A 26321-nucleotide genomic window follows, 5' to 3' on the forward strand; every position below is an offset into this window, starting at 1 on the left:
CAGCGGCCAGGTCCATCCCCCACCCCCCAGGGCACAGCAGCAGCTCCCTGCCCCCTCTCCACCCTGGCAGCAGGGCCCCCCTCCCTACAGCCTCATATCCCCCCCCCCCCCCTCCAGGGTTAGGCCTGGCACCTGCAGGGGGAAGCCACGAACACCAGGTGTTGGAACGGGTTTATTTGCTGAGTGTGGCCACAGGTTAAGGCAGGGGTGCAGGCACCATGTCCCGGGCCAGCGCCAGGCCCAGGGGTGAGCTGGGCGGGCACTCCCAGCGTGAGTCTGTGGGAGCGGCCGTGGAGTCGGGCCCCCGTGCAGCGGGGCAGCTGGGCGCCGCCTGGCCCCACGTGGCCCCGTAGGCAGGCGAAAGGCTGATGGCATCCTGGAGCCGAGCCCAGGCCTGGGCGTCGTTGCCCTGCACAGCCTGACACAGCAGGCGTGCATGCTCCTGCAGCTCTGCGATCTCCCGCTGCGTGTTGCTGTTCTGCCGCAGCAGCTCCTTGGTCCGCAGCGTGATGCCCAAGAGCCCTGAGCGACGCAGGATCTCCACCGTGTTGTGGAAGCGCCGCTGCTTCCCCAGGCTTGGGCCCAGTTTCTTGGAGGCACGGGACAGCATCCGCCTCTCGGCAGGGTCCACGGCAGCAAGGCTGCCCGCCGGCTCCGTGGAGGAAGTCACCGTGTCCCGGGGCAGGGCTGGGGGGTTGCCGGCTGAGGGTGCCAGCTCCTGGCTGCTGCTGTCAGGCGCGGGTGGCACCCAGGCCTCCTCCAGGCAGAAGCACTTGGTCTTGCTCTGGCTCGGGCTGCTGGTCCCTGGTGCGGGTGCCAGCGCAGGCCCTGTCTTGCTCTCCCGGCCACGGCCTGGGTGGGGGGCGATTTTGGGGTAGGCTTTGAGGATGGGCAGGTAGGTGTCCCTGGCTGGTGGCTTCCGGCCGGGCCGCAGAGGCTTGAGGGCTGCTGCGGGCATGGACTGGGGGAGGAAGAGGAGCCGGGCCTGGCTCTGCGCAGCATCCAGCAGGGGGTGGCTCCAGGCCAGGAGCTGGGGGCCAGGCGAGCCTCCCAGCGGCTGTAAGCAAGAGCGAGAGGAGAGTGAGCAGCTGGGCCCCAGGCTCTGAGCAGCAAGGGAGGTGCCGGGCCGCGAGGCAGGGGGCTACCTGCTTGAGGATCACGTTCTTGACGACGTAGATGGGGGCCAGGCTAGCGAAGGGGCGGCTGAGCCCCAGGGCCCCACGCGGGCATGGAGGCTTGGGCAGGCAGTGGGCAGCCGACTCCTCCGTGTCGGTCTGGTCCAGCGTGCTCAGGTACTCGGAGCTGGCATCTGCAGGACCAGAGCGGGGCAGTGAGGGGTGCGGCCGGGCACCGGGGACAGGCCCAGCCTGGGCTGCCCCCTCCCCAGTGCCGCCCCGGGGGCCCCAGTGGAGCCGGGCTCACAGCCTCAGGCACAGCGGCCAGCGCTCACCTTGGTCTCACCAACCCCTCAGCCTCAACGAACCAGGGACCAGCCCCGCTCTGGGTCCGAGTGCCCAGAATGACCAGGGCAGCCCCCCCCGCAGCTTTCCTGGGGAAGGGCACAGCCCCAGCCCCTGCACCCACTCCAGGGCTGGGGGACTATGGGCAGAGGGCCCCCTCCACCAGCCCCTCTGCTGTCTCAGTGCAAGGGCCCGTCGCCAGCGGAGCCTCTCTGCCCCAGGACCAGGCGGGCAGGCGAGCCCAACTCTGCTCTGCACAAACATCCCTGGGCATTGCCCCCCCAGGGCTGCGCACTGCCACCACACGCCGGCCCTGGGACCTGCTGCAGGGAGCACAGGATGCCCCCCGCCCCAGGCTCTCCTCCAGGGGCGTGGGCCGGCAGCATGGCAGCGAGGGGGAGGCTGGCAGGGCCCAGCCCACGCCGGGAGAGCAGAGAGGCTACAGGAGCAGGGCTGCGAGGGTCTGCAGTGGCCCCGTGCTGGGAGCAGCCCCTGGCCCCCCCGCCGGGCTCAGGGCAAGGGCGGGGGGCTCTGCTGGGCACAGCCGGGGTCTCCGCGCCCCCGCCCCGCGTACCTGAGAAGCCCGAGTCCTTCTCCGACTCGCTGCCGGGCGGGGGGGCCCGCGGGGGCTTCCGCCCGCTGTCGCCGCCGCCTCCCATCTTCTCGGGCAGCCCCCTGCGCCCCTCGGGGCCGGGCCCGTCCGCCCGGGCGCCCCGACCCCGCGGCCGGGCCGGCCCGTCTGCTGGCGGCGGCTCCTCGGCGGGCATCGCTGTCTGGGGCGGCGCGGGGGCACGAGGAGCGGCCGGGCCGGGGAGCCGCCGCCGGCGGGCACCTGCCCGGCCACGTGCTCCCGCCGCCCGCGCGCGTCCCGGCGCTGCTGGCCCCGGGCTCGGGCTCCGGCGGGGGGAAGGCGGCCCTGCCCGGGCCCGCGGGCCCGCGAGCCGTTCACTCTGGAACCTACCGACGCCGCAGCCTGCCCCCGCCGCGGACGGGCACAAAGAGCGGGGCGGCCCCACCCCCCGCGGACGGGCAGCGCCGCGGGCCAATCAGCGCGGTCGCCGCCGGGGGGGGCGGGGCAGCCCCGACGCCACGTGCGGGTGCGCGGCCACGTGAGGGGGCGGGGACACAACGCGCGGCCACGTGAGGGGGCGGGGCCGGGAGCCGGGGCGCGCGCAGCCGCACCCACCCCGCCCACGGCCCGCCGCCGCGCGCACACGTGGGCACACACGCGTCGGGGCTTGAACACGCGTGTGCACACGTGCGTGCACGGCTGCGTGCGCGGGCACACACAGGGGTGCATGCGAACACGCACACAGACAAGTGCATACACGCATGCACGTGTGTAAAGGTGCCCTCTGCATGCAGGTGCACGCACACACGTGGATAAATGTGCGCGCTTGCGTGTGAGCACTCAGGTGCATGTGCATGCACATGTAAACACACGTGTGCACATGGACATGCACTAGCATGTAAATGCCCCACACTCGGTGACCAGTGCCCTCGTCCAGCCAAGGGGCGCTTGCCTGGCACTGAGCACAGCCCTGTCCAGCCCCCAACCCCAGCGGCCCTGCCTGGAGCTCCCCACACCCCCGTGGGGTGAGCGCAGGGCTGGCTTGGGTCTGATCCAGACAGCAGAAAGCCTTGGAGACACCACCCGAGAGGAAGTGGGCCCCCAGGACCTCAGGGCACGGCCTGCTCACCAGCACGGCCATGCCTTAGTGCCTCTTTGTCTAGCCCTGCAGAGCAGGGAGGCCCTGGGGTAATGCCAGGGGGCTCAGCCCAAGCACGAGCTGGGCCTGGGGAGGACACAGAGGCAGCCAGTGAAAGAACAGCACAAGCTCCCGGGCACCAGCCCCCAGGGCTTGGGGGTCCTGACAGCTGTCCCCACTGGGTGCCTGGAGCAGCCGGCAGCACCCCCAGAGCTCAGCCCTGAGCAGGGGCATGAGCTCCAGGCTGGCTTCCTACTGTCTGAGCCCCCTGGAGCTGAGTACAGGAGCAACCCACAACAGGCCTGAGCCCCCCAGGGTGCCAGGGGGCACAGACCTCCCCACCGAGGACCCAGCCTCCTCTAACCCTGCCAGCACCTAGAGGGCAGAGAGCTGCAGAGGGCACAGAAAAGGCAGCCCCATGCACCCCTGGCCTAAGCTGTGGGAGGTGCTGGGATGAGTCACAGGGTGTTGGAGCTTGGCTGATCCTGCTTACAGCGTGGGAGCCAGCGGCTGCAGGACCCAGCTGGATCAGGGCAGCCCACAGGGCTCTGCTAGAGGCAGTTGGAAGGACACGAGGCAGGAGCAGCTTACCCAGAGTCTGGGACGCAGTGCCCGAGGTCAGGGCCAGGATGTGCACTGGACAGCACGTAGCAGAGGCCGGGGAGTGGGATGTCACACCAGTGTTCCTGTAGTCCTGCCCATGCCCCCCAGCCCTGGGATGGAGGAAGCTCAGGCAAACCCAGGGCCCCTGGAGGAAGGGCCCTACGCCTTCCGGGGGTGCAGACACAAAGGAAGGTCCTGGCTCTCAAGCTAGGGAGAGCCACGTTCTCACCCTGCAGTGGTCCCCAGTGGCACCAGAGCCCAAGACCTGGAGCTGCAGGGGCCCTGTGGGGAGGTCAGAGGGGTCAGTAGGGGCCACAGCGTGAGTGAGGGGACGCCCACCCGCTGGGCAAAGGAGGAGAGCGCAGTTTAACTTAAACACCCATATGAATTTATTAAATCAAGAGTCCGTAGTAGAGTGTAACGAGGAGACGGGGCCTCGCAGGGGATCAGCTCTCGTTATGGAAGAGACACGACTCTGAGCAACTCCTGACAACGTCCTACACACCGCCACAATGGAATGGAGCTCACAATGATTACGGGATAGGGCTGACGTTAAATACAGACATGGGGCACGCCCTCGGACACAGCACAGCACAGGGACGTCTGCCCCCTCCCCCAGCACGTACTGGGGACAAGAGAAAAGCTTTGGAGCTGAGGGAGGCTGCGGCCGCCTTCACTCTGTCCAGTCCCCACCACAGGGTCAACTTGGGCCTTTTTAAAAATCAAGTTAGGCAGGTTAATCCTTCTTCTTGTCTTCTGCCGTTTTCTCCCCTGGGGAGCCTGCGCCTGCCTCCTCTGGTACTACCAGTGTGCCGTTGGCTGGCCCCTCCGTCCGGGCATCCAGGGCGCTGCTGGCAGGCCCTGCAGGCAGCGCAGGGACAGCCCCATCAGCCAGGGCAGCTGCTGGTGGCGTCTGCAAGACCTGCTCCTCCCCGCTGATCCCAAACTCGTTGACGCGCGAGAGATCCACCCGGTAGATCCAGCGCTGGTAGAGGTAAATGAAGAAGACGACATCTGTGGGAAGACAGCAGAGAGAGCGGGGGCTGCTGAGATGGCGGCCAGTCCTGGCTGGACGTGGGCATGAGGCTACCTGGAGGCAGAGCTCTCCTGGCTGGGCATGGCCAGCACGGGAGCAGGGGGAGCCCCGCAGCCCAGCTCTGGGGCCCAACTGCTGGGCTCCCGGGAGATGTCACAGCCAGCTGAAGGAAGGGCTGTGCCACAGGTGCCAGCATCCAGCTGGGGGCTACCCTACAGGTCTGGGCCTCTCCAGCACTGCTGGGCACAGCACCGCCGATGACCCCTTTGTGCTGGGGCAGAGACTCAGCCATAACACCCCCCCCCCCACACTGCTTGGGAGCTGAGGCGGGGCCCTTACCATCTCGGAGGCAGCCTATCCTATACATCATGGGCATTTTGATCACAAAGGCAAAGAGGTCATCGATGAAGGTGTTGAGTGCTTTGTAGGTGAGCATCCGCCAGGGCAGGTGGGCCACGGACTTCAGCTTGTAGTTGATGAAGAGCTGAGGCGTCATCGTGATGAAGCCTGGGGATGAGAGGGGGTTAGGTCAGGGGCTGCCCACAACCAGTGCAGAGGGTAAGGGCAACCCGCACATGTGAGGGAAAATGCAGGTGCCATTTCATTAACGCACTGGAAAAACAACCAATCGCCTATGGCTGGCCCAGGTCGTTCCAGTCAGCACACTACAACTCACAGCTGGGGTTTGCCAGTGCTGGAAAGACATTCACTTACCAAACTGGACCTGTCACTGGTCTGGTGAGTGCCTGGGCCAGAGCTGCCATAACCCCCAGCCAACATCTGGCAGCAGGCACAGGGAGAGCATTGGGTGCCAACTCACTGAGGAGACAGGCTTGCTCAGAGCTAAGAAACCTCCAAGGAGGCAGGGAAGAGGGGCCCAGACGGAGCCCCCCCAGGAGCTGGGGCAAACAGGAGACAGCTGCTCTCCCTGAGCCCAGGGAAGCCCTCCCTGCTGGTCTGAGCAGTCAGATGGGGACAAACCACCAGGAGACAGAGACACTGCAGGGTCCCCGAGCTGGGGTGGGTAGGCACTGCAAACAGGCCAGGGAGCCTGGAGGCAGTGATGGGCAGGCCTTCAGGCAGCTCAGGGGGTCACAGCCACTCCCCAGCCATGCACAGAGGACAGAGGGCCAGGAGCCACACGGAGCAGGGAGGGAGTTGGGGCTGTGGCTACACAGGGAGCACCGCACCCATCTGACAGGGGCAAGTCCTGGCCCTGCTAACCTGGGAACATTGTTGCCCATCTCACAGGCCACGGCCAGGGCCTGGGAGGTCCTGCTGTGTCATAGGCAACATGCCCACTTTGGTTAGGCAGCCACAAAGAAGCAAAGACAATTGTGGGTGTCTGCTTCAGATCCCGGCAGGGGGGGTCCCAAGACCTGGTCCTATCCACAGGTACCCACCAACAGGGTCTGCCTTATGCCCCACAGCTCCCCCGAACTGTCTGCCCCCCTCTGTACGGGCAGCGTCCCCTGCCCCACCACACACAGCACCCGGACTAGGGCTGAGACACTGCACCGTTCACCCTAACCCTCACCCTGCCCTGATCACGGCCTCAGCAGGGATGTACCCCTAGCAGAGGTGTAACCGGGCCCAAACACATCTCTGCCGGGAAGAGGCCGCCCTCGGAGGCAACGCCAGGCACTGGGGAGCGGCCATCTCAGGGGAAGAGGCTCTGGACTGGGATAACTTGACCAGACAGGTACCCTGCGTGGTGCTGGCAGGCTCCCGGGGTGCAGGGAGCTGCAGCTGGTGTGGAGGCGACAGTGCTGCCACTCACCAAATGTCAGGAGGAAGCCGTAGAGCATGCTCAGCACCCACGAGTACCAGCCCTTGTGCTCCAGGTACAGCAGGCTGTACACAGCATAGCAACCCAGCAGGGGGAAGAGGATCCACGAGAGGTACCGGAATGCCATCTGGGGGCAAGACAGGGGCGGCGGTGAGCAGCAGGGGCAGTGCAAGGTCCTGTGCAAGGCTAAGGGCACCATGGGGTTAGTCCTCCCTGTTCTGCACAGGCTCCAGGGGCTCACACCACCACATGGACCCTCCCTGGCACAAGGGGGGCTGCATTCAGCACCCTGGTCCCTCAGGCCCTGGTGTGCTGGACACACCTCCTCCCCCACCAGCCAGCCAGAGTGACACTGCACCTGTCCCACATGGGGGCTGGCAGGAGCCTGGTGTTGTCCCTTCTGTTTTCCCCAGCTACCCAGGGTGAGTGAGAGCCCAAGCTCCAGAACAGGCAGGGCAGGGGCTGTACCCCATTGACAAGGCTCTTTGGCTGGTGGAGCCACCCCCATTTCCACCCCAAAAGGCAGCACAGGGCTCGGCTGTTTCTACAGAGACTGCCAGAAGCAGGGGGCCAGGCTGCCGGCAGCTACCCAGAACCAGGCCTCTACACTCCCTACATCACCACCTGCAGCCAGGCCTAGGGGGAAGGACAGAGGAGAGCAGGGACATGCCCTGCCCAGAGACCCAAGAACCAGCGCAGTGGAGAGAAGCAGGCACACCACTGCCTGGAGCCCCATCTCACAGCCCTTGGTGTATGCAGCCTACTTGCTACAGGACCTAAGTCCTGCCCCATGGCCCATCTCTAGTCTGCTGGTGGGCCAGGAGCAGTGGCAAGGGGAAGGCAATCACAGCCCCTATGCTCTTCTGGGGCCAAGGGGACCCCATGCAGGCTCTGGCTAGGTCCCCAAGTCTAGAGAGCTCTCTCCAGCCCGGCTACCCCACCCTGGGGAAGTCTCTACATGCAGCCAGGCCCCTCAACAGGTGCCCACTTACATCATCGTAGACCTTGGTGGATGATTCGATGTAGGTTGACTTGTCCTTGAAGGTCAGGCGTGGGAAGACCCCTGCAACTTTATTGTCTCGATCCAGCTGTTTGAAAGGAGCACAAGGTATGGGGGCAGCATGAGATGGGTCCCAGGACAGCCTGGCTGGAGGACAGGACACACACCCCAGCTATCCGCTTTCTGCTCATCATCCAGGCCAGAGGCTGCAAGAAGCACCAGGCTGCCAGTACAGGCCACGCTTGCGTGCCCCAGAGGTCTCAGCCAGGTCTCTCCAACGCTGCCTTCTGCTTTTCACCTGCTGTGTCTGCACTGACCAGGAGGGGGCCTGTAGAGGGTGTGACGAGGTAGCTGGATCTAACTGATCCACAAGGCTCAGAGATGGGTTGAGACCCAACCCCCTCAGGCTGGGAAACATGCACAAGACCAGATCAGAGTCCAGATACAGCTCTGACTGACCCAGATGAGATCAGAGTCCAGACACGACTGCACAGAGCTTGGCCAGGCAGAGCCTCAGGAATAGGGGAAAGGGACAAGCCTATGTCCACATCTGAGACCAAATGGCAGCTCATCTTCACCCAGACAGTCGCAATACCCCTCACCCACAGGAGCAGAGGTAACAGCCATGACTCGGCACTGCATCCAGAGGCCAGGCCTCAAGCAGAAAGCTGAGACAGCAGCAGGGCAGGGAGGATTCCTACCCACAGCCCCTGGCTGCAACCCAGAGACATGTCAGGAAGCAGCAAGTCTCTCAGAGGAGACATTAGCAGCCAGGAGACATTAGCAAGGGCCCTACCTTCTCACTCCAGGTCATGGAACTCCTACCTTCTCTCCATCCTGCACCCCAGAGAAGGGAAGAGACCGGTAACACACACACCCAGAAAGGCAGGAACCAGGCTAGAGCAGCATGGCTGCTCTGCCCACCTCAAAGACCTGCAGACAGGACCCTCCCCTGACTTATGGAGAACTGCAGATGCCTGGTGCGGCCAGCCCCCTCCTCACCCGAACATCCATGACTTTGGTGATCTTCCAGAGGTCGATGAGGAGCCCTATGAAGACGCTGACTTGAACCACAAAGTTGGTCTCATTGTCCAGGATGTAGAGCAGAACCACGAGGGACTGGAACACTCCAAAGAACACGGACCGCACGGACAACCCCTCCAGGGACTGCCGGCTGTTCCAGAACTGGATGTCTGAGACCAAAGGAGAGAGCTCCTTGAGATCAGCTTAGTCTGTCCCGATCCTGTGGGGGCCACAGCCCTGCTTCCAGCCTGCTCCAAGGCACAGAGCAAGGAGCTGCCTTGCCTGCAGGTGCAGTACTCAGCAGGGGGAGGAAGCCAGGCTGCCCGAGGCAGAGCAGCTCTGCCAGCCATCAGGGACACACAGCACCTGCCGAGACCCTCACCTACAGCCCACAGGGGCTGACTCAGCCCTTTGCTCACTCAGGCTATGGATATTTGACCCATCTGCACTTCCATGTGGTTACAGGGACTGCATTCCCAGGCCTGTAAGAGGCAGGGAGCTTGCTAAGGCAATGCTGGCAATCAGTGAGCCCCTGAGCCACACCTGTAGTTCCCTTCCTCAGGCACGTCTGCAGATGGAGGGGACACAAGGGAGGAGGACCGGAGTCTTGGAGAGCTGGGCAGGTGGCCTGTAGGTCATGAGCTCTGGCCTCAACACCTGTGCCAGCCCCACAGGCTCTGAGCACCTCATCCAGGCAAAGGCAGAGATCAGAACCAGGCATGGGTAGGTGCACTCTCCTGTGCACTCCCCAGCAAGATGTTCATCCAATCTCCTCTTAAAAACCCCTGGGGTAGGAGCCAGCACCACTTCTCTTGGAAGTTGGTTCCAGATCCTAGCCGCCCTGACCGTGACGTAGCACTTCCTGATATCTAGCCTAAACCTACCCTCTGCCAGCTTGTGACCATTATTTCTGGTCACTCCTGGAGGTGCTCAGGGGAACAGTGACTCCCCCCTGACTAGTTTATAACAGGCCACGAGATCCCCCCTCAGCCTTCTCTTGTGGAGGCTGAACAGGTTCAGGTCCCCTCGCCTCTCCTCGTACGGCCTGCCCTGCTGCCCCCGATCATGCGAGTGGCCTCCTCTGGACCCTCTCCATGCTGTCCACATCCCTCCTGAAGTGCGGCGCCCAGACCTGGACGCAGTGCTCCAGCTGCGGCCTGACCAGTGCCGCATAGAGGGGAGGATCACCTCTTTGGACCTGCTCGAGATGCATCTGTGGATGCAAGACAAGGTGTGGTTGGCCTTCCTGACCGCGTCCCCACACTGCCGGCCCATGTTCATCTTGGAGTCAATTATGACTCCAAGATCCTTTTCCACCTCCGTGCTGACAAGAGGGGAGTTCCCTAACCTGTAGGTATGGTGCCGGTTGTTCCTCCCCAGGTGCACCACCTTGTACTTGTCTGTGTTGAATCCCATCCTATTCTCATCCACCCACCCTTGTAACCTGTCTAGGTCTGATTGTAGCCTGATGCTTCTTTCTAGTGTGCCCACATCCCCCCACAACTTAGCGTCATCAGCAAATTTGAACAGGGTGCTTTTTACCCCCTCATCCAAATCACTGATGAAGTTGTTGAACAATGCGGGCCCAAGGACCGAGCCCTGGGGAACCCCACTGCCCACGTCCTTCCAGGTTGAGAAGGACGCATACACTAGCACCCTCTGGGTGCGGCCCTCCAGCCAGTTGGCGACCCAATTGACTGTGTGGGCGTCGACACCACAGTCCCCCAGTTTCTTAATGAGAACGGGGTGAGAGATGGTGTCGAATGCCTTCCGGAAGTCCAGGAAGACGATGTCCACTGCTCCCCCTGCATCTAAGGATGTGGTAATCTGATTGTAGAAGGTCACCAGGTTGGTCTGACAGGACCTGCCACTGATGAACCCGTGCTGGTTGCCCCTAAGCATGCAGTCCCCTGCTGGCCCCTCATGGACATGTGCCAGGGTAATTTTCTCAAACAGCTTGCCTAGGATTGAGGTAAGACTAACCAGCCTATAGTTTTCTGGGTCCTCCTTCCTCCCTTTTTTGAAGATGGGAACCATGTTGGCCCTCTTCCAGTCCTCCGGTACCTCTCCAGAGCACCACAAGTGCTTGTAAAGCCGTGCCAGGGGACTTGCAATGATCTCAGCCAGTTCCTTTAGTACTCTAGGGTGGAGATCATCCGGACCGGCTGACTTGAATACGTCCAGTCCCTCCAGAAGCTCCTTAACTAATTCCTCGCTAACCCTTGGCCCAGGTGTGCCTCCCCTGGGGCCCGAAGGGGGCCCAGCAGGGAGGTGGCTGTTCTGGTCCCTACTTAGGAAGACAGAGGCAAAGAAATGGTTAAACATGTTAGCTTTGTTGTCTGGTGTGACGACCAAATTTCCCAATGCGTCCTGCAAGGGCCCCATATTACCCGGGACCTTCTTTTTGTCCCCTATGTATTTAAAAAAGGACTTCTTATTGTCCTTAATCTGGGAAGCTAGTCCTAGTTCCATCTCTGCCTCGGCCTTCCTAACTGCCCCCCTACATCCCCAAGCGACTGCAGAATAGTCCTCCCTGGTGATGACCCCTTCTTTCCATTGGGTGTACGCCTCCTTTTTAGCAAGACGACATTCCCAGATGCTTTTGGTGAGCCATGGAGGCTTGTGTGCTCTCCTGCTCCCTTTGATCCTCATTGGGATTACCTTCCTTTGGGCTTGGAGGATCACCTCCTTAAGGAGCGACCACTCTCCTTGGACATCTGGCTCGGCTCCCCTCCCCTCTGGGACCTCAGCGCATCCCCAACTATCCTCCTTAGCTCACTGAAGTTTGCCCTCCTGAAATCTAGGGCCGCTGCCTTACTGCATGCCTTTGCCACCTTACGCTGGATGGTGAATCCCAGCAAGCGATGATCGCTGTCGCCCAGGTGGTTGAGCACCCACAGCCCCCTCACCAGATCATCACCTGTGGCCAGCACTAGGTCCAACAAGGCGTCCCCCCGGTGGGGCTGTGCACCTCCTGGGTTAGATGGAGGTCCTGCACTCTGTTTAAGAACCTACGTGAGCGGTCAGACCTGGCTGACCCCCAAGGCCATGTTTTGACCCCCAAGGCCATTAAATGGCAGTGAGGGCCAGGACAGCCCCAGGCGCAGCACTCAGTGATGGCGTGGGACACAGGACCCCACAGCTTAGTTCCACTCACCATTCTTGAATGCGAGGAATTCAAATATGCTGTGCACAATGGACACGACAATGGTCAGGGCCAGCAGGTACGGGTTGGTCTCTAGGAGGGCGACCTGGGGAAGAGCAGAGAGGTAAGCGTGGCCTGTGTGGGGAGAACAAGAGAAACAGCCACCCAGGCCATGCAAGATGATGAGACACAGACAACAGGGGAAGGTGCCTAGATTGACTGTCCGGGAGGCAGCAGCTGGCAGCAGCTTGCACTTTGCTTCCCAATCAGTACAAGGAACAGCACTTACCCTGGGCTGCTGCAAAGCCTCCTGCTGCACCTCCCTAAACCAAGAGGAGACACTGGCCTCACACTGGTACAGCTCATAACATCTGCTCAGGCCTTCCCTCCCCTCCCTGTGCAGGACTCATCTGAGACATTTAGAAGTGTAGGGGAAAGGTGGGGATGGGCAAGTTTCCCCGGGCAGCGTTGGTGCTATGGCACTTCTGACACAGCCGCTGGGTACAGCTGGAGGGCAGGTGCCCACGCAGTACTGGGAAGGCCATGGCACATTGTCCCAGGAAGCCAGGGGCGAGCTCTGTGCCTGACCTTCACGGAGTCCTGCTCCTCGTCTGACTGCTCGTACAAGTCCTCGCCCAGGAAGTTCCAAGGGGACTTGGTGCTCTGGGCAGCGTAGAGCTGCCAGCGCCACAGAGAGAGAGGGCAGAAGGAGAGGCGGAAGGGCAGGCGCTGCAGCGATGCATTGATGGGGAAGTAGTCCTTCTGCAGGTTCCAGTAGTCATTGAAGTAGAGAATGGGGTAGTAGTCGCCACTGACTGCATCGAACTTCACGTCTGCAACCACAAGGGAGAGCGGAGACTGGCCTGAGCCCGGCAGATGGGGCACTGAGACCGGCAGACGGGGGCACTTGTGTTTCTGCGCAAGGTCGACCTGGAACAGGACAGTGATGGCGGCCCAGCCTTACACTACCGCATCCGGAAGCCTTTGGACCCGAGCCACGCGCAAGCCCCATGCTAACACCTGCTCCTATACCACAGGCTGGAGGTGTGGTCCTGGCACCTGTGAGATGGGGCCGCCCCTCAAACCAGCTGTCAGCGTCCAGCCATGGTGCAGGGCCATGGGACGGGACCCGCGAAAAGCTGCCGGGTGGGGACAACCATCTGGGGTGACTTTGACCTGCTGTCCTTCAGGTGACAGCTGGGCCCAGTGAAGTGGATACAGCGGATGCCCACCTCCCATGTCCATGTCCCCGCCACAACCCAGCAGGGCCCCAAAAGGGATTGGGGAACATGGTGGCAGGTGACCAGCAGGTCCCCAAGTGGCAGGAGGGAGCAGGGAAGGCAAAGTGGCCCACTCCTTACACTGGTCTAGTGGAGGCGGCACGCTGCCCTTCACCCACGGCGTGTGGTCATCCACAATGTTGATCGTGAGGTTGGGGTGCCAGTGCGAGATCACCTCCACAGGGCCGTAGTCCTCAGCTCTCTGCAACAAGAGCGCGGTTCCCCACTCAGCAACCAGAGACTTCCTACTCTAGCAGCAAGCAAAGCCCTGAAGGGCGATGACAGAGAGGAGGGTCGTGGGCTTTTCTTTGTGGCCACAGGGGAGAGGACTAGGAGCAACAGCCACAAGCTAGAGCAGGGGAAACTAAGGCTGGAGATGAAGAGGAACTTTCTGACTATGAGGAGGTCCAGCACTTGGATAGGCTGCCCAGAGAGGCAACGGACACATTCGAGGACAAGTTGGACAGGCATGCGGTTGGGATGGTTTAATCCGGAACAATCCTGCCCTGAGCAGGAGGCTGGATGAAACGTGATCCTGTGAGGTCCCTTCCAGCCCAGCTTCCTCAAGCTCAAGGCATGCAGAACAGCTGCCACCTCATGGCTGGGAAGCCACAGGATCAAACAAGGTAGCTCCCACCCTGGGAGAAGCAGCAGAGCAGGCCTGAGGGAGGTGGGATGCCACAACAAGGGCACCCAGGGCCACGCAGGACATGAGGGAGGGGAAGGAACAGACATGGAACATGCAGGGACTTTGATTCAGATACAAGCAGTCACTCCCTAGAGGTGCCTCCAGCCAAGGCAAGTTGAGCTGGATGGGACCCTCCAACAGGGCAGGGAACTCCTGTAGGAACAGCCAATTGTCTCATGCTGCCTGGCACCAGCCTGCAACACCCCCTCTGAGAGGTCCTTGTCCACATGCTTTACACACCGGCAGAAACTGCAGGGCAGCATTACCCCTCTGAACCCCTAAAGATCACAACCAGAGTGGAGGCAGTGGCAATGCGAGCAGACCCATGTCCCTCCCCAGGGCAGGCTGCATGGGCTCCCACTGACACCGCTTACCTTGATCATTTCCGGGTCAGCTTCTGTCTCTCCAGTCAGCAGGTTCTTGGTCTTCTGGAACCGCCGTCGCTTGTACTTGTTTATCACTGGAAGGGAAGACACCCGTGGGCGTAAGGGGGCGCTGACCTGGGAGACACCAGGCTAGAACAGAGCTGCTGCCAGCTGTGTTTTGAGCTCTGTATTGTGGTGTCTCTCAACTGAGACCTGCTCCCCAGGGAGGAAGCTGCTGCTGCTCCTCCGTCACAGGCACCACAGGCTGGAACTTCCCCAGGTGCTGAGATCCACTCAGTTCATTGTTAAGAGGGAAGAGAGGCTGAAGCACTGAACCCCCTGCTCCAGCTGCAACAGCCAACAATCTGTTTGGAGCAGGGATCACTAAGGAGCACTGAACCCTTGGCTCAGAGGCACCCACAACTTGGCCACACTTGCAGACAAAGGCAGTAACACAGAGGTACCGGGGAGCTGCCCCTGCATTACAAGCTGCACAAGCAGCCGAGGCAGCCAGCCCGGGCCAGCAGCCACCCACGCCCTGGCTACTCAGAGCAGCAGGTCTGGGATTAACCCTCCTGGAAACCCCCCTTCCTCCCCACTTGGCTGTGACCCCTTTAAAACTCAGCCCTGCAGACAGAGCCCAGGGGCAGCTCCATCCCTGCCCTGAACCCAGTCCCCTGCACAGCTGTGCTCAAGCCCCGCGCCACGCCGCCTTACTCCGTGATGTGTGCACGGTGGCAAGCCGCCTGTACAGGTTCTTCTGCCTGGGATCCGGGTGGAAGCCGCTCTTGGTGAAGTACACGTGGATGTAGATGGAGCCATTCCGCTGCACACTCTGCAATCGTGCCAGCGGGACACTCAGCACATCGCCCCTGTACCAGAAACCCAGGGCCAGCAGCTTCTAGCAGGGCAGGGCAGGGCAGGGCAGGGCGCACCTGGGGTTGGCCCCACCCCAGGGTCAACCCGCACAGCACTGGGGGCTGCACACACGCAACACGCCCTCAAATGAGCCCTGGGTACAACATGCGAAAAGCAGGCACCCACTGCTTTATGAACACTCAGGATCCATTCTGAGTGGATAAATGCCTTCCCCAACCTGGGACTGCATCTGACTATGGAATTGGGGGGGGGGGGCAGGGAGGGAGCCTGTGGCCCCACACAGTTAAGAATAAAGCATCAAGCTCTGATGGTAGCTGAAGAGCTAAGACCACGTCCCAGCTGACTATGAAGAGTCTGAAACTATTCAGCTACTGATTTTGAGTAACCCCCTGGGGCCTGATGCTTTGGTAGCCTAGGCCCAGGCTCTGAACAGGAAGGATTGCAAAGGAGAGGCCAACCTGGGAGTAACAGGGTCCACAGCTGTACCGGTTGCCTGGGGCTCCTGCAATGGTTCCAAGCCAATGATTTTTTACGCAATGAAAAGCCAGCCAGAAAGGCCGCGGCAATCCCCAGGCACAGCCCTGGCACCTGCCCAGAGTGATGGGGCTTTCCAAGGGGTCTGGAGAAGGCAGGGAGCTGCTGAACAGACTGGTTTAGCAAGGGCCTCACACTAAGCACAAGGACTCATGGGAGCTGCTGGTCTATGGGCTGTGCTGACACAAGGGCAGGGCTGCACTTGGGGGAGGGGGCAGAGGGAAGGTCATCCCATTTAACCCCTGTGCCTGCTAGGTAGCAGCAGTAACCTGCAAAGAACCAAGAGCAAGGAGGGAGAAGCACACCCAGAGGAGACAAGAAGGGGCAGGAGGGAGCCAGAGTTTGCTGAGGGGAATGAGATGGAATGCTGGCCAACGTGAACGAGCCGGCACAGGGAGCGATGCGGAGCCAGAGCCGCCCCCGCACACACTGAGGTAGAGCTGGGTAGCACAGCACGTGGCAACCACAGCAGCTCTGCTTCCATGCCATGGGGCTGGGCACAGGTTGGGCCATGCAATCAACTCTGCCCTTTGTCTGGGGAAGGACCAGGCAGCAGCACGTCTGGACAACTGAGCTAGCTGCAGGGAGGGGGAGGCTAAGGGAAGTCTGCAGTGCCTCACCCTAGACCCAAATCCCAGAGCCCTGCAGGGAGACAGCAATGAACCCAGGGCTCAAGGGAGAGGAGGACCCCATTCCCAGGCTCCCAGTGGCCCGAGGCAGCAGGCACACACCTCAGGAACATCCACCTCTGCTGAGTGCTCGTAGCAGCCGTCCGCATTCTCACCACTGGTCCAGTCCCCGTAGACGAGATCCCGCTTCTCCCAGAACAGTGCAGAGCTGGTATTGAAATCTGTAAAGTGCTCATGCTCGGAGATGTACACGTAGAGGTCCTATGGGGGAGGGGAGGGCAGACAGCTCAGTGCTGGGAAGGAAGGGTATGGGGATGCTGCTCTGGGAAGCAGCTCTTTCCCACTTAGGCCTGCTCTCACAAGAGATAGAGCCGGACCCACTGGCTTCAGGGCAAAGCCAACCCTGCCTTGCCCCTCTTCAGTTCATCCCACAGAAACAGTGCAGCCAAGGGAGAACCTGTGGTGCTGCTGGCCCAGTCCTGCTACTGCCTTGCTGTGGGAACGGAAAGCAGGTAAATGCTTGCTGCTGGGGAAGAAGGCCTCAGCTCTGCCCTTTGGTCCCAGACAGGTCTGCCCAGACACAGGCTGTCTAGAGAGATCAGAGGCCTGCACTACTGCTGCCATTAGGGGCTTGTACCACGGTGACTCCCCACATGCACCAAGCCAAGCAGTGCAGCTCTCAACAGAACCGGACCCCAGGGCCAGGGCCCCCGTTCCGCAGCTCTGCCCAAGCCCCATCTGGATACGTCCCTAGGCAGACAGCTCCATGGGTGCTCACCCTTGGCACCCCTGGAGATTGGCCAGGCAGCCTGACTCCTTGCCTTCCAACCACCCTTACTTGCGAGCCAGGAGGCAGGGGATGGGGGGAGGTACCAAAGACAACTTCCCTCCCCTACTGGCACCAAGGGCCAGATGCTGCATGTGCTGCAGCCTGCAGGGCAGCACTCCCCACTCCCACACTGCACACCAGCCCCCAGTCTGGTGCTGACTCCCTGCCACCCAAGTCCATGGAACAGTGCAGGGAGCCTGGGCTGGAAACCAGATGGTTCCATCTTGCGTGGAAAGCTGCAGAGCAAGACAGGGGAGCAGGCAGTGCCCAGGCAGCACCAATGGTGAATGCCACCTTGCAAATTGCCACAGGCACAACAGCAGTGACTCTCCACTCCACTATGTCCCAGACTCTCTGCAGAGGAAGCAAGTGCTACTGCAGCTCTCGCTCCATTCAGGTTTTCCATCTCAGCGAGCTGAGACACCGCAGTCCTTTTGCAGAAAGCGGTGAACACGGGGACACAGGCAAGTACAGGATGCAGCTCCTGGCTATGGCCAGCTCCTTTATGCCTCAGTTTCCTAAAAAGAGGGGAGGGAGGGGAGGGCTTTTGTCCAGGGGCCACATCACAAATGTGGCAAGAGCTTCTGGGGCTTCTGCTGGACAGGCAGGGCCCTGGCACCCACAAGCATCCTGCAGCTCCTAGGCTGGTTGGTTGCACTCTCAGGCAGCTCACACGCAAACCACAGGAGTGCGGTGAGTGGGGAAGGCGCTTTCCCACTTCCCTCTGCACGGGCAGCTCAGCGGGACCCCAGCAAGGGCAGATTGTACAATCGGCCCTTGCTGCCACTTCCCCACCAGAACCACCTTCCCCTCAGGAGCTGCAGTGGACCCAGTGCATCCTGCACAACATGGCAGCAGCCAGGCAGGGCAAGGGCATTGATCTTGCTGGGACAGAGGGGAGCAGGTGACTGCCAGGTTCTCTCCATCAGACCCCTCAGTCCAAAGGACAGAGGCCACTAGGGAAAAGCCAGGACAGGGAAAGGAGAGGAGCAGGAGGCAAGAGATGCCCACTAAGAAGAAGAAAGAAAATCACTTCCCTACCCAGCACCACCGGCCAAAGCTCAAAGGGAATTGGCCCTGGGCCACAGAACAGGGAGGAGTTCAGCATGCACCCACACACCTTTGCCTCTGGAATTCACCGGGCTACCAGACGGCTCATCACAGCCCAGCTCTGCACGGACCCGCCCCTGCCAGACTTGGCTCCAGCTGGCAAGGTGATTTTCCAAGCATGGGGAGGGGGACAGAGATGACAGCTGGAGTCTACGGTACAAGTTCCAGGGGAAGGGGGGAATTCTGCAGTTGAGGGATGAGCAGGGTTCTCCCGCTGCCTCTCCCATCAGAGGGACTAAGGACAGAGCAGACTAGAGATTGTCCTGCCCAAGTGCAGAGGTGAGGGGACCGTGTTCAACCACCAGGGAAACTGTGGGCACAGAAGGCAAACACAACTTGCCCAATGCGTCTCGGCAGGTCAGCATAGGCTCATCCTCAAGACTGAGTACTAGCACTGTGCCCCGGCCCCTGGGTAACAAGCTTTCAGAGGCAGAGTGCTGGGGCACCTGGGCACACAGCAGGTACCTGACTCGCAGCAGAGATGAGCATCATAGCTCAGAAAGAGCCACGCACACCTCCTGAGCTCTTACCATTAAAGTGTCCTTAGGGAAGAGGTTGCGGCTGGGAGCCCGGGGCACTCCCCCAGCGGTTGTCTGGTCCTGTGGTGCCGGCCCACGGCGGAACCAGCTACTGATGGCCCAAATGATAAAGATCCTACAAAAGAGTAGAAGGAGACAGAGTTAACACAGGAGCCTCAGCCAGGCACAGTCCCCACCCAAGCAGTCTGAGGCCTGTTCAGAGCGCTGTATTCCCTGCGCAGCCAGCGGCTCCAGGACAAAGAAGCCCAGGCCGGCTCGCCCAGGCCTCTCGCTTTCAGTCCTGGGCTTCCTCAGGTTTCCACCCTGTGTGTGGAAGAGCTACAGCCCACACAGACCAGTTCACACCTACTGGACTCCTGCCAGGCCATCAGGGCCTATGCCGGGAAACAAAAGCAAGCATGCCTGGAGCCAGCCACGGGCACAGCACCGGAGTATGGAGGAGGCCAGAGACGGATAGGAACTCTGGCACCTCCATGAGCGTCCTCCAGGTGGGTAGGAAGAACCCTTCAGCCCCAGTGAGGCTCTGACAAAGGATAGGGACACCTGGCAACCCTCTCCCCCTTGTTGCCCCTAGCTGGTGCTCATAGCCACAGCTGATTTTTCCTTACTCTTACCAGGGGCATAGAGACACTCAGCAGACCCCGTAGCCAGGGAATAGCAAGGTACCCCCAGCAGGAAGCCCCGGCATGGCCTGCCACCACTTCAGTCACAGGATTAAGGTGCCTCAGTACTGCTTCATGCCCTCCCAAAACGTGAGGGGTGACAGAACCTGCTCTAGGCTGTCAAAGATCTCAGCTGAGCCTCTGTGTTCTGGAAGGGCACACGGCAGGGACAGCCAGCCAGATTCTCAGCACCACTATGAAGGGGTTCTTAACGCAGCAAGCCCCCATCAACCAAAAAGAGCAGGACGATGACACTGATGTTACTGCCACAGTCACAGGGCACAACAGGTGCCACAGGGAAGACTATAATACCCCCTTGGAAAAAGCCACAGGGGGTGTTATAGTCAAGCGTGTTGCTGATATCTGTGCCATAATCACATCAGTGCAGGATACAGAGCCTGCCGCTTGGCTCACACAGGTTAGAACAGCACAGAGAGCCTGCTGGTGCAGGGCAGAGCCGGAGCCAGAACATAAGAACAGGAGGGCCAGAACAGTGGGCCACATAGTCCAGTGTCTCCTCCCCATCAGGGATTGCCAACAATGGTAGCACCCTTGACTGGAGGCCAATCCCTGCCACAGCTCATTGATGGGTCTTGAGGTGTCTTACGAGTCTGATCCTTGAGCCACAGACCCACCCACAGAAGTTGCAGGTCTTTCAGTGGGGGAGAACAGGCCGCAGGCCAGGACTTGTCTCCTTTTCCTTCCTCTGCTCTCTCTTCTCCACTTCAAGGGCAAGCTGCTTTACCTCAAAGCTGGCAACTGCTTGGTCAAGACTGCAGGCCCATTGGAGTCTTGACATGGGCATCTGTTTTCTGGAGGGCTGCCTTCAACATGCCCTGGTCACCATTCCTCTAGCCACCATGAGCTCTCAGGCCATTACTAAGCTGGGAATCTCCAGCGTGATCTGTCCCCTACTCAATTCCCTCCTTGGCACCTGTCATTTTTGGCTTGGAGATGCCAGGGGAGATCTCTGTTCAACACCCGTTAAATTTATCCCATCCCTTTTTGAATCCAACTCTTCTCTGCCTCCACCCCCTCCCAAAGCCATGAGTTCTACATATTAACCATGTGCTGCATAGAAGTCCTTTCTCTTGTAGTTTTAAACCCATCACCTTCTCATTTCAGCAGGAGCCCCTTGGTTCTACTGTTCTGGGACTCAGTGGACAAAGGCACCCCGCTCACTTGGTCTGTCCCCTTCATGATTTTATAGACCTCTATTCCACCCCCACTCACCCTTTTCCTTTCTAAACTGAACAGAGAGAGCCTTTTTGGTCTCTCTTGGTCCAACAGCTGCTCCCTGCCCAATTTTTTTGGTTGCCCTTCTCTGGACCCCTCAAACCTACTACATCCTTTTGGACATGTAAAGGACTCAACCTGCACACAGTACTCAAGAAGTGGGCAAACCATGGATCTGTATAATGGCACAATGATGTTTTGTTTGGTTTTCAATTCCCTTTTTAATGATGCCAACATTTTATTGGCTTTTCTTTAGCCAGGAAGATCCTAACCTAGAAGTTAACCCATACCTAATAGGAAGGGTGACTAAGTCTTCCCATCATGCTACAAAAAAAAGCAGCAGACCTGCTTCTCCCCCCATCCTCAGCCTGAGATCAGATATCTCTTGGGAGGATGGGCCCAAGCTCTCACGCTCAGCATGGAGGAAAGTTCTGTGGCCTATAAAGTACGCATGGGCCTGTTTGTGTGGCCTCAGTCTTCACACCCCGCACTGTGATGCTTTCAAGTGTCTAGCCATAGGATCATCATGCCCCAAAGGCCACCTTCTGTAGGGGCTCCGCCTGTGGTGCTGCTCGCTACTGAATGGGAAGGAAGGTTCCCTTCCCAAATGCCAGCTCTTCCAAAGCTGCCTAAATGGTACCACTGCGCTCATGTCACAGCAGAAGGGGCTCCACGTGGCTCTTGCAAACGCACTCATTTCACACAGTTCGGAGTGCAGGCAGCACCTGACCCTTTAAAGGGGGCACCCCAAACCTGAGTGGGGCATTCAGTTTCCCTGTTCCCTACAGTTCAGGGACAGAAAAGGCTCTTGATTCTTCCCAGACAAAATCCAGCATGCGTGGTCCAGCGCCAGCTGGCACCAATACCTGCTGCCAGTTCTGCCATTCTGCACTTGGTATTGGCTAACCCCATCAGGGATGGGAGGGAGCATCCCCTACCCCCAAGCCAGGTGACTGCAGCACTGTGCATTTCCAGCTCTGGGTGAGCAACGGACAAAGGGCTGTCACCTGAAGGGGGAGAGGAGCTCAATGCACAGGACAGCAGTCTCTGACCTTGCTTCAATCACTTCAGCGACCGCATGCTGCGAGACAGCACACAGCATGCAGGGAGAGATCTTCAGGCCAACGGTGTCCTGGTGATCCTCACAGGGGCATTTGCTCTACACCCCAGCCAGCTGTGGGTGAGAACTTTCCAGAAAATTCTCTATTTCAACCCAGCCATAGCAGCCTGAAGCTCACATGCACAAGGGGAACTGGTGCCTCCCAAGCCAACGTTACGCTGCTCTTTGCCCGCTCCGCCACCAACACAGCTGAGCTACAGGCCGCGTACCGTGCCAAGTCCTTGCCATTGACCCTTCTGCAAGCTCATTTGCATTAATGAATGGAAAATTCACAGCTCTAATCCTTCCAAGGCTCAACAATGGGCAGGCATGCCAGAGCTTGCTCCTGATGGGGCACTTGGCTGTGGGCCTCGACGCTGTAGCATTTGCAGATGCACGGGCAGAAACTTTCTAGAGCATTTGCCAACCAAAGCAACTTGTCTGGCCAACATCTTGGTACAGAACCGAGCGCCAGCGGGCCAGCAACATGGAGCAAATGCTGAAGTGCTGCAGACAGCAGATAACAGGTCCCAGGCCTGGTCTCTTCTTCCGAACAACTCAAGTCAGTCCCCAACCCATCCATCCCCGCCCCAACAGGTGACTGCCTGGGCAAGATGCTTTCCACTGAGTAGTGGCTTTTCATCTGCCTTCCAGCCTCGCTCTCCTGTGGGTCTCCTTTCTTTTGCCCTCTCGCCCACACAAAAACTTCTCAAGCCCAGTGCCACTCTTTCCAGAGGGAATGAGTTTGGCGGGCCCTTTGCTCTCCTCAGGCCAAGGGCTCAGATGCTCTAGCCCTCTCCTGTCCAAGGGAGCTGTTTTGGATGGCCTGCAGGCAGGAAGATGGGGAATGTTCACCGGAGGCAGGCAAGAACCCCCAGCATAAAGGGAAGAACTTGGCTTTGACGGCAGGGCAGATGGGAAGGTGGCTTATTCTGACTTGGGCCGGTAAAAGGCTTGGATACAGAGCTGCATGGGCAGCCGGATCCATGACGGGAGGCAATATCCTTAACTGGACCAACTTCAGAGTTGGCTGATGCTACACAAGCTTCTGGGCACAAAACCAGACACTTAAACCAGCTTCCAGGCCCAAACATCTACCTAGTGACAAGGCCAGGCCAACGAAGATGTGATCTCAACTTGAGAATCCTGCTTATCCTGTACTCCTTCCAACACCGCTGCTGTGGGGCTCCAAGAACAGAGGTGACGCTCAAGAGCTAGACGAGACAGCACAAAGAAAGATTTGTGCACTGCAGAAAACAGCAGCTGCAGTGTCTGCTCCACCTTGGCGATCAAAACGGTCTCAAGGGATTGTCCTGGCATGGCACAAGGGCCCTGGCAATTGCCACAATGCAGAGGGAAGCAGCCAGAAACAGGTATGCCTTGACAAGCCACTGGGTTCTCCCACAAGCTGCCAACCTGTCCAGGCAGTACAAAGCAAGGGGAGGACTAGAGCATACCTAGCCATGTTCTCAGAGGCCACTCACGTGCTTCTGGAAGACTGAAGGTGACTTTTTGCAAGTGTTACCAAGCTCAAGCTGCCTCAGGACCCACAGAGGAGATCAAAGAAGCGGCAGGTCTCTGCTCTTCTACCGTGAATGTAAGAGGCCCTGTCATGATCAGTCATTCATGAGGTACACAAGGGTAAAGGCAGGACTGGGGCAAGCGTAGCCCATGTCACCAAGTGAGCTCAAGAAGTTCCTCATTTGAGGGCTAGAGCGATGCCGAGGCTGACAGGGCTCAGTGACCAACACCCCTACAGACAAAGCTTTTGGAGGTGGCTTCAACTCCTGCGACAGCTGGGAATCCTCCCAGGCCATGCTAGTTCAGCTGGTTCTACCAGGGACCCAATGTCTGGGCTAAAGCCAAACATCCTCTCCTCATCCATAGAACAAGCCCCGAGTCCAAACCTGCCCCTGGAGGGGAAGGAAGGACCTGCTGGGCTGCCAAAGGCAGAATGCTCCAGGGAGGGGGGGCACTGCCAGCAGAGTTCTGCCTAGGCTTTGTGGAGATTGTACAATGCTCTTTTGTCTTCAGCTACTAGCTAAGAGGTCCACGTGTCACCCCTTCCCTGCTCTGGCCCTCTCAAGCTCACTCTGTTCTGAATGACCTAGGAAATATGAAGCAAGAAAGACTATGGTGCCTAACACAATGAGGCCCAGCACACGGTGACCGATAGAGCACCTAAAGAGGGAACTAGATCCATGTGTAAGGAACTGGCTGCCTGGGAGCTGGTCCAGCAGTAAGAGGTTTATTCAGAAGTCTGCCCAGAGGGGAGGACTCAGCCCAGTCCTTAAAAAAAAAAGAAAAATATCGTTTTGCTTGAAGCCTAGTTTAAAAGGGCTTAGCCTGGAAACATCTCTTAAGTTCCAGGCTTGTGATACTGACCTCAGCTTAGAAGCCCAATGGACACTTGCATTTGCCCCTCAGGACCTGAACAGGAATTGCATTAACTCAGGAGACTTCTGCTTTGGCTGGGAATTCTCAAGCCCAAACTACAAGAGATCCTCCATGACCCAAGTGCTTCTATTCCTCCAGGACTTATTTCTTTCCCTTTACACTCTGTGCTCCCAAACTCCTCCTACTTCCCCCTTCACAGTCAGTCTGCAACCCGCAGACCATACAGCAATCTGTGACAGCACTGCTACACACATCCCATCTGACACTGCTGTGTCACATGATGCAATCGGGCAGACTCCACTACAGCTCCAACCCCAGTAGAGCTCTCTCAGACAGATTTGTTCCAGGGGACGACCTGGCTAAGTCAGATTTTCTCCGCTTGCTACTTGACAGGAACTCTGCTCATGATCTCTTTGCAACAGGAACATTTGGGCTCAGCTGCCTGCAGCTGGAGGCAGGGCAGTCTCTGGAAGGAGCAGCCCCCAGCCTTCTCCAATCAGGTTGCAACCAGCTCTACCCACTGAGGCTCTGGAAGGTTGGAGGACTTTGTTCCACAACAGACTTTGGAACCTTCTTCACGGCTGCTTAAGGCTGTGAGAAAACGTGACCGGCTCCTTAGAAGGAGAGCAGGTCACTTGCTCCCTGCAGAAAGTGCGCTTCTTTGAGGCTGCCGAAACCAATTGCTGATTTTCCTTGTGTTATGGGGGTGCAAACCTACAGTGCCAGTGCCACGGAGCCCAGGCAGCCTTCATGTGGGGAGATGCAGCAGACAGGGGGCAGGCAGCACAGTGGGAGATGGGGTGGGAAGTAGACAGCAAAGCAGCAAGCATGGCAGGAAGCAGACGGCAAAGAGCAGAGCAGTGAAGAGCATGGGACAGACGGCAGAGCAGAAGATTAGGCCATTCCAGACCATGAGCCAATGTCCAGGGCTGAAGGCCCCTTTAATAAGGGGAGGGGGGCACTAAAGGCCCATCAGTGAGGGCTGTGGACAAATACGATACAAAACAAAGATGGGAGGCGAGGCTGGTAACGAGCGCACCGAGCACAGACAAGCTGGACAGTGCCCACCGGGCCCAGGAGTGCGAGGAGCCAGTGGATTCTGCCCGGCCAGACTCCCCCGAAATGTGAACAGAGCGAGGACAGAAAATGGCCCCACGGTCCTCGCGGCCACAGACTCCCTCCCAGGCAGGCAGATGGTGGCTGGGCCAGGAGCAGACCGAGCCAGAGGTGCTGTGGCTTACAAGGGCCGCGGGCAGGGCGAACGCACACAGATGGGCGAGGGGCAGTGGGGGCACAGCGGCTGCAGCCTGGCAGGGCAGGGGCAGGTACCAGGACAGCCTTAAACCGTGCCAGGGACGTGCCTGCGGCTCTGGCCGGACGAGGTCCCGAGGGTGCCAGGTGGAAGAGGGGCTTGCCCGCGGGGAGTGCAGAAGCGGCTGGGGAGGAGTCGATGGGCCAAGGGCGCAGAGCAGTGAATGGGGAAGGGCAGCACAGGGCGGGGAGCCGAGCGCCGAGCAGTGGATAGGCTGGGGCACGGGGCGCGGGCCCGAGCAGGACCGGGCCGAGTCTCACCGGAAGAGCACGCCCTTGATGACCTGCCAGGCGTTGGGCGCCGCGGGCGGCGGCTGCTGCGGCGGAGCCGGAGCCGGGGCCGGGGCCGGGGCCGTCCCGTTACTCGTCACCTACAGGGAAGAGACGCGCTGTAATCCGGGGGCGGGGCCAGGCCAGGCCGGGCCGGGCCGGGCCGAGGGAGGCAGAGGTGAAGGGGAGGCGTTACCTGTTCCGGGCTGGACCCGGGACCTGCCGCCACCTCCGTCTCCGGCGCCGCCATCTTGCTGCACCCAGGCCCCGAGCCGCTCTCGCGAGAACTGCCCCCGCCATGCCCCGCCCGCGCGATGCCCCGCTTCCGGGGCAAGGGGACGTCATTTCCGGTCGCGGGTTTTAGGGGCGGGGCTTGCGAGGCCGCATCTTGCGCTGCGTGGGAGGATCTGTTGCGACGCCCGGGGGCTGGCGCGTGACGTCATCCCTGTCCTGGGCCTGTGTCACGACCCAGCCCGACATAGGATCAGGGGCCGGGCTCTGCCCGTGGCGTCCGCAGCCTGCGCTGCCAGCCCCTGCGAGCACCAGCGCAGGGAGGCTGCGCCCCTGTCCCGGGCAGGGCAGGCCTGGGCGAGCTCGCGGGTCGTTCCGCACCTGGGCAGGCTGAGGCCAGCTCCAAGTAGTGCCAGGGTCTGCGGACAAAGGGAGAGTGAGCTCAGTGCTGACGTTTACAGAAATACCCAGATTTTTGGTGTCACGTGTTCCGCGCC

At 59.9% G+C, this 26321-nt stretch overlaps 2 protein-coding genes across 2 annotated transcripts; both read right to left on the bottom strand.

Moving 5' to 3' along the window:
• Positions 1–156: 156 nt before the first annotated feature.
• On the bottom strand, positions 157–2489 carry LOC149860257 (CLOCK-interacting pacemaker-like). The gene is made up of 3 exons (XM_090056222.1): positions 2035–2489; positions 1146–1309; positions 157–1057 (listed from the first exon to the last, which is right to left on the bottom strand). The coding sequence occupies exons 1-3, from the start codon at positions 2225–2227 to the stop codon at positions 197–199; spliced, it is 1218 nt and encodes a 405-aa protein (XP_089912348.1). The 5' UTR covers positions 2228–2489; the 3' UTR covers positions 157–196.
• A 1648-nt stretch (positions 2490–4137) lies between these two features.
• CLPTM1 (CLPTM1 regulator of GABA type A receptor forward trafficking) lies at positions 4138–25925 on the bottom strand. The gene is made up of 14 exons (XM_090056116.1): positions 25790–25925; positions 25585–25694; positions 18610–18733; positions 16243–16401; positions 14816–14933; positions 14108–14193; positions 13127–13247; positions 12354–12598; positions 11778–11871; positions 8600–8790; positions 7590–7685; positions 6589–6724; positions 5148–5315; positions 4138–4786 (listed from the first exon to the last, which is right to left on the bottom strand). Exons 1-14 carry the CDS (start codon positions 25841–25843, stop codon positions 4509–4511), a joined length of 1980 nt encoding a protein of 659 aa, XP_089912242.1. The 5' UTR covers positions 25844–25925; the 3' UTR covers positions 4138–4508.
• Between the last annotated feature and the right edge of the window lie 396 nt (positions 25926–26321).

The sequence above is a fragment of the Crocodylus siamensis genome, chromosome 6 (assembly GCF_052110815.1).
Source record: "Crocodylus siamensis isolate JL-2025a chromosome 6, ASM5211081v1, whole genome shotgun sequence".
Classification (NCBI taxonomy): domain Eukaryota; kingdom Metazoa; phylum Chordata; order Crocodylia; family Crocodylidae; genus Crocodylus; species Crocodylus siamensis.